This window comes from Falco cherrug, chromosome 3, assembly GCF_023634085.1.
Source record: "Falco cherrug isolate bFalChe1 chromosome 3, bFalChe1.pri, whole genome shotgun sequence".
NCBI lineage: Eukaryota > Metazoa > Chordata > Aves > Falconiformes > Falconidae > Falco > Falco cherrug.
In genome coordinates, this window is record NC_073699.1 from 95,878,843 (window position 1) to 95,885,847 (window position 7,005).

General features: G+C 42.4%; 1 protein-coding gene across 1 annotated transcript; it reads right to left on the bottom strand.

The window, feature by feature from the left end:
• Nucleotides 1-750: 750 nt before the first annotated feature.
• LOC114014686 (UPF0500 protein C1orf216 homolog) lies at nt 751-1,679 on the bottom strand. Its single transcript, XM_027799213.2, has one exon. The coding sequence runs from the start codon at nt 1,677-1,679 to the stop codon at nt 876-878; it is 804 nt and encodes a 267-aa protein (XP_027655014.2). The 3' UTR covers nt 751-875.
• Between the last annotated feature and the right edge of the window lie 5,326 nt (nt 1,680-7,005).

Sequence of the window (7,005 nt, forward strand, 5' to 3'; positions counted from 1 at the left end):
AAAAGTGTTAATTGTCACCAACTTCCATTAAATGACAACAGTAAGGCACAAAATATGCTTGATTTGCAGACACTAGTGCCACTGGGAGTTAGCAGAAGACTAGTAATTGTGCAGACCTCAAACATTCCCCTGGCACTGCCAGTCTGGGTTTCCAATGCAACACCAGATTACAAAGCCTTTGTTTTTAGCTTGTTTTCCTGCAGAAATAAGGTTTAGGCAGTTGCACCGTCTCCCCATGCATGTGTCTGACTGTCCTTCAGTCAATACTGCCTTCCCACAATAATTTCTGGTCAACCGGAATTAATTTTATAGGAAGGAAGAGGTTGCAAAAGTACAGTGGCATTAGCAGTTTTGTGATAAAGTAGGTAGATATAATCAAGCCTGTGGTTAAGTGTTTCAAGCATCCAGGCTTTCTAGATTCAGGTATTCTTGCAGACAAATGAACCACAATTTTGCTCAAGTTTTGTTAGCACTGAAAGTAGAGGGAAGATATGCCATATCACATGTTCAGCAGGCAACAACTCTTGCATCGGACCATCTTTACAGATCAGGTGTCAGACTCGGTTCCCAGTTTGTGGGGTTTTTTTCTATTTACAAGCCTGTATGCCAAAAATCCTATTTCAGCTTGAGGCTTTGACTGCGTCAGGAGTCAGCTTCTTGCACAGGTACAATCTTGCTCCACTTTCCTCCAGATAAATTCAGGGGCCAACACTTTACCTTCCCCTTTCTTCTTGCTCTGCTGCTGCCGTTTCCTCACTACTCTCAGCACACATGGGCACGTACTCTTGGGTACGAGGACACCACCCCTATAGCATGCAAGCTTAATGATGGCTCTGGTGGCATTACAAAGCTCATTTCTGCATGCAGCAACACGATTATGGCGAAGGTGAGGGCGAGGTTGAGCGAATGTGTTTCAACACTTCTTTCTTGGTATTTATTACTGTGCCGTAGCATTCCTGCAATCTGGCCTGCTGCTGCTCCAGCTGCTTATGCAAGCTCCTGATTGAGCGCAACAGCAAAAGCCGTCGGTACATAGCTAGCTGGAGACGGTACTTCTCCTTTTCCTCCTTTTTCTTATTTTCTAAGGTCTCCATTACTTTTGCAGTCTTTGCCCAAATCACCCGGCCCAGACTGCAAGGGGCTGTACCGCCCTTGGCGCCGCTCCCTGCATGCTGCATGTGGCAGCCCCTGGGGTCAGTCCCGGGCAGGACAGTGAGAGTCTGCAGGGTCTCACTGGCCCTGCTGGGCACCTTTGGGACCTGCAGCACCTCTGAATTCAGGTCACCATTGCAGCAGGGGCTTCTGGAGCACAGGGAGGCAATGCCCACCAGCTGCTGGTTACAGACCGTTGCAGGGTATGACGAGTCACCTAACAATGCATTTACAGCTGCTGGATGATGCTCAGCCAACTCAGAGGCTGTCTTCTGTGCCTGGCCACTGCTAACCACCTCTGGGCCAGTCAGGGCTTTTGTCTGGGCCAGAGCATTGCTGGAAAGGGTGGACAGTTTTTCTGGCACTGCTGAGCTCCCCTTGTCTTCGTTAAGGCTGGCTAAGGAAGGGCTGGCAGAACAACCAGGGGATGCCACTACAGCATCACGATTCAGAAATGGGTCTTCATTATCGCTGTTATTTTGGATGTCCTCTTCATCTCTTGGTATTACACCTACTGTCTCAGCCATTTATTGCATGAGCTACAGAAACTTTCTGTGGACAAAGTGGAAGCAAGAGGATTTCATTTCCACATACACACACAGAGAAGACCAGTGCAGAGTGACATTTGAAGAAAGAACCTCTCTTTATATTTAAGCAATGGACCTATTACATTTCTAATAAAGCACAACCCTTGGGTCACTTCAGGCCATTTCTTGTGATTTGCATTAGATGTTCTTCGAGACACAACATTAATCCAATAATAATTAAAATGATATACTGTACTATTAACATTCTCAAATCTTTAAAGGCAAGTGATCTATCCCTGCAGCACTGGCTGTGCTGACTAATTAAACAGAATACAGTTGTAAATGGGCATTGTAAGCACTTCTCCCGTTTAAGAACACAGCTGTAACAAGTGTAGTTTGTAGAGACGGGTAAGTTATCAGGATTGATCAGCTTTAAAGGGAGGTGGATGTACCACAAACAGCAGGTTGCATTTAAATGCCCTCTCCAAGATTAATCTGTTTGCTAGCAGTTTGCTTACAAGGTTGCTTCTCCCCCTCCTATTAATTCTAACAGTAAAGCTATATTAGCACCACACTAGCCATAGACAGGAAAAAGAAACCAAACACTTACCGAGGTTACTGGGGGAAAAGAAAAGAGTTACAGTGCACTGTGTCTGTGTATCATGTTTTCCTGAATGTGAGTCAGCACAATCTGGAACAGAAACATCACGGTGCCAGAGCAGGAGCAGCAACAGCATTATGCTGTTCCACCCAGCAACAACACAGTCAGTCCCAATCACAGAGGAGTGCAAGGCTGGTTTCTCCCCCACCCCCCTGCCACCCCCAAAACGGATATTCCTCCCTGGCATCCAGATTTTATGTCATCTTTGAGCACCAAAATGAAAATCAGGGTTGGATAATATTTCTTTTCCCACCTCAAAAACAAACATACCTGATTCACTTATTCTACAGGGGGACAATACCTACAGCCCTTCCCATCCGGCCAGTCAGCCAGGAGGTAACCCAGCACCAAAAAGAGGGTGAAGCATTCTTGACTCCAATGTACACATTTTCCTTCAGAGAAAATAAGCTTAGATAAACTTCAGATGTATGAACAAGTTAAACCCAAAAATGAAGGAAGCATTCAGCACCAACTGAATGTGAAACATAAAGGCAGATAGAGGCTGTAGATTTAAGTGTTTAATGTACACACTTGTTTAATTATGCTGGCCTAAACTTTAAGCTCTACATCCAACTCAGGTATCCCATAGAACAATAAACTTTATCTGCACCTTTGATGTTCAGAAGAGCTACCTTCAGCATCCTCTCTCGCTTGTGATGCCAAGAATAAAATTCACAAATCATCTATCTGCATCTACTTCAGTCAATTTACCATAGGGCTTCAGTTGCCCCAAGACTTTTTCTACTATGTTCTACTAATATAAATAGAAGTAAGAACCAATCCAAAATACTACCTAGAATCTCCCTGGAGGTGGAAAAGAATGAAGGTAGATCCTTATCTCCACTTCTGCATGTGCTGCAATACAGATAATAATTTCTTATGTTGCATCTGTACTGATTATCCTTTTTTCTGATGAATCTGTTAGGATATACTTCCAAACTTGAACATACAAAGGCCAGTTAATGTAAATTCAGATTTGTACTCTGAGGTCCAACTTGAATGCATTTTTTGGAGCAAGAGATATTTTGCACTGAATTGGTAAAATAAACCAAACCTGTTGTGTTTATGTGTCAGATCATGCTGCAGATCATATAATTAATACTAGAAAGAGATTAATATCCAGTGAGTTGACAAAACTCTGCAAGTTTTTATCTTGGGGTTTCCCATTTATCTGAATCACAAGTTACAGTCATTGAAGAGTATGGAATTCAGATAACAGGGATTCAGATAACAGGGATTTTATTCTATTACACACTGGAAACATTCGTCTTAATACAGCATTATGTAAAGAGTCTTCTAGTTTCAGCTGCTCTCCTCCCCAAAGCACTTCAGGCACATCTTCCCACTACAGATAGGACAGGGGCTGGGTGCTAGGCAGCACAAAGTCTCCAGCTGTGTCAGTACTTTTATATCAGCAATAGTATTCTGTTCCTCACTTATACCTTTGTAGCAATCTGCTGCAAAATATCTATTTTCTAATAGTCTAACAGGGCATGAAGAGTTTTGGGTTTGGGTTTTTTGTGGGTTGTTTTCTTGCTTGGTTTTGTTTGTTTTGTTTTTTTTCAAATCTCTTTGCAGCTTTGATTTTTTCAGCAAAACTTTACAGTCGCTGTCATTTGAAGGGATGGGGAGGGGGGCAAAAAGAATAATTTTGCACACAAAATGAGTTTAATCAGAAATAATATTACATGTTTTATAGGTGTGGATCTGGATAGAATAAATAGCATCTGATACAATGAGCTAAACAATAAAACTACAATCAAAACTCATTGAGCTAGATGGCTTTTCATAGAATATTACGACTTCAGCTGTAATCTATGAAGTTTAATAGCAAAAAATATTCAGTCCATTGGACTTAGAGGTTCAGCAAAATAGAAATACTGTAAAAGATACATATTTATTATTGCTGAAATGCAAGTGGCATTTATGGCTAGGGCTGCATGCATGTTTCTGTTATTATCCTCCCTTCTGTTGTTCAAAGTTTCCTAAAACCTCACCTAGAGCATCAGATGGAAATTTTCTAGATTCAGTTTCTGCCTGAAGGTGAATATATACTGAACACTTCAGCCAAAAAGATTGAGACGCTCAAGCACAAGAACAGTCTTACAGCTGGGGAGACTTACGGAAACCTTTCAGGAGAAAGGCCTGTTGCGTAACTGACAGCCAGGGAACAAGACCACAGCACCTTTCAAATGGAAACATGTAAATTCTTGTTCTGAGATGATACAACTATCCGACCCTTCCTTTCCCCCCAAGACTGTTACCTCGACAAAGTGACTCCTACAGTTTAGCTCCCTTTTATTTGCAATTCAGCAGTTTAATAAAGAGACCTGAAATGACCTTATGATAGTTTCTTCTGTGAGATGCATGCTGTGCCATTTCCCTGATGAAGAAACACTTTGATAAGAGTTTCTGTCCCCCTGAGAACCTGTTGCAGGTGAACTCTGTTCAATGCCTCTTGCTCACTCCTGGACTTGTTCTTCTATTTGTGGGAGCCTTTCCAGGTAGAAGCTGCTTCAGATTTCATGATGAATACATCTGTCAGACCAACACACTGAGAATTTCAGGTAGGTAAAATGAAAGCAAGGACACTTCCAGCTGAGGTTCATTGCATCACAGGTCAATGTGACTGCAGCAGTTTCTAGGTGTAGAACCCAGGGAGCCATCTTCAAGCTGTCAGGTTTGCATGCCCCCGCAAGGTCTGTGCCAGCAGAGGTTTTAAACCATCACATTCCTTCAAATATTAGCTACAAGAGGTACTTGGCAACCTACAGGCTCATATCTGTAAGCATGTGCTGAAATACTCTGTGCTTGCAGGCTTATGGAATGAGGGCTTAGCTATCACGGTTGTGTCTCGCATGGTAGCAGGAAAGAAATGGTCATGGGGGAGTCCCTGCAGATAGTTATGACAACTATTTCTCCCTTCTCTTCCAATTATAATGCCATTCTTGAGCATGGACAGATGTGAGGACAGGAAGGTGCTTGGTCCTGTTTTTTTTATTAAGTACAAATGTTTTACTGAAGTTCAAAGCATAACAGCCCAACACATTTGCAAACAGCGTCAGAAGGTGATAAGCGTTGGCAAAGATATGCCATTATAAGACCATGGCCTGGGAAGCTATGTTGTTTTGTATTTGAGTTTGGGGAGTACTTCTAACAAAGTAGTAAAAAATATCCTATTACACAGTAGTGTAATTCCATATTTTATATTAATTGCTCTTAAAAATCAAAAGACATATTCTGTCTGTTAATGTACACACTCACATGGCCTCCTATGAAATCAATGAGATCCACATGTGTGCATCTGAGGCCTAAATTTTTCCCCAAAGATTCTTTAAAATCTTTTTACAGCCTAGTAAGTCATAGAATAAAGTCGTATGTTTCCTTTCTTCTGCCTCCATACCCAAAACAGACACAAGTTATTACAGGCTGCTCTGCATTATGCTGGATGGTAAAGGTACCCTGAGGGGCCACTGGCCAGCCAGGGATTGCCATCGTTCTGTTCTCACACTCGTGCACACCTAGACATTTCTGCAATCCTTTTACACCAGCACAGAAATAAGAAATGGAGCCCAGCTCCATGTGCAGCCCACTGATGATATCAAGAAGTGCTCCAGGTATTTCAGTGGCAGGGAAAAGTGCAACAGGACATCTCAATGGCTTTCAGACCGAGGGTAATTAGGAACATGTACAGAGCTGCAGCACAATCATGTGTGCAGATAACCTGGAAGCTTTTAAGAGAAAGCAGAGTGGATATGTGATTTTACCAGTGGGGAAAGGTTCAATGGCTTCAAACATGAAAATCCAGGGATTCCAGCAGACCATCTTTATATTAAGGGTAAAAAATTTTGAAAAAGTCTGCTATAACCAGCAAAAATTAGCAGGCTTGCTGCCAGTTTCAACAGAACGGCCTGTCAGAGGTGCAAATCTCTGAAGAAGTAGCACAGACTGTACTCAGACTAAGGTTGAGTTTGCAGGCTTCAAAATCTCAAAACTGCAGGTACCAAAGCAACCCAACACTAGGAAAAGCTTGATGACAGCTCTCACTGCAATATTTCAGCAACTCTACCCCTAACCCTGCTTGGGCTTAAATATTCCCAGGGACACAAAATGAAAAATATATTTGTATGGCTTTATAAGACATTTTAAGAGTGGAATGTTTTGATTTTTCCTCAAGGCAGCAGCTGTTCTCCCTACCATCTATGTGGAAAACATTAGCCTATGATTTGAATCACCTTTCACTGAGTCAAAGAATAATGGCATCGTTGCCTAAACCAGTTTATAGTCAAGTCCACATTCCTGCCACCCAATCCACAGAGCCGTGTTTTTATGCTGAAACAGCCACAAAGAACTTTCTAAAAATCTTGTTGGGAACTCAGGGACCTACTTAAGTAGATAGCACAGTAAGCAATTAAGATTGGCACAGAGGCCAGGGTGGAAATGGACAACCCACGGGTACACCTAGCTGTGCTTTTGTTTGATTTTCTCCCATCTGGGCAGACTGATCTCTATTGGGCAGAACCAACTGGCATCAAATGGTCTGGCACATCTAAATGTGGAGCAAACTCTTTGCATTTGTAGAGCGGGTTAAGAATGCCTTGCAATTGACAAATAAAGGAGGAAGGCTTGCATGACAAGGGCATCTGCAGCATATGCTCTACAAAC

Bases quoted from the DNA above. Each gene is read 5' to 3' on its own strand.
- LOC114014686 (XM_027799213.2), bottom strand. From the start codon at position 1,679: ATGGCTGAGACAGTAGGTGTAATACCAAGAGATGAAGAGGACATCCAA.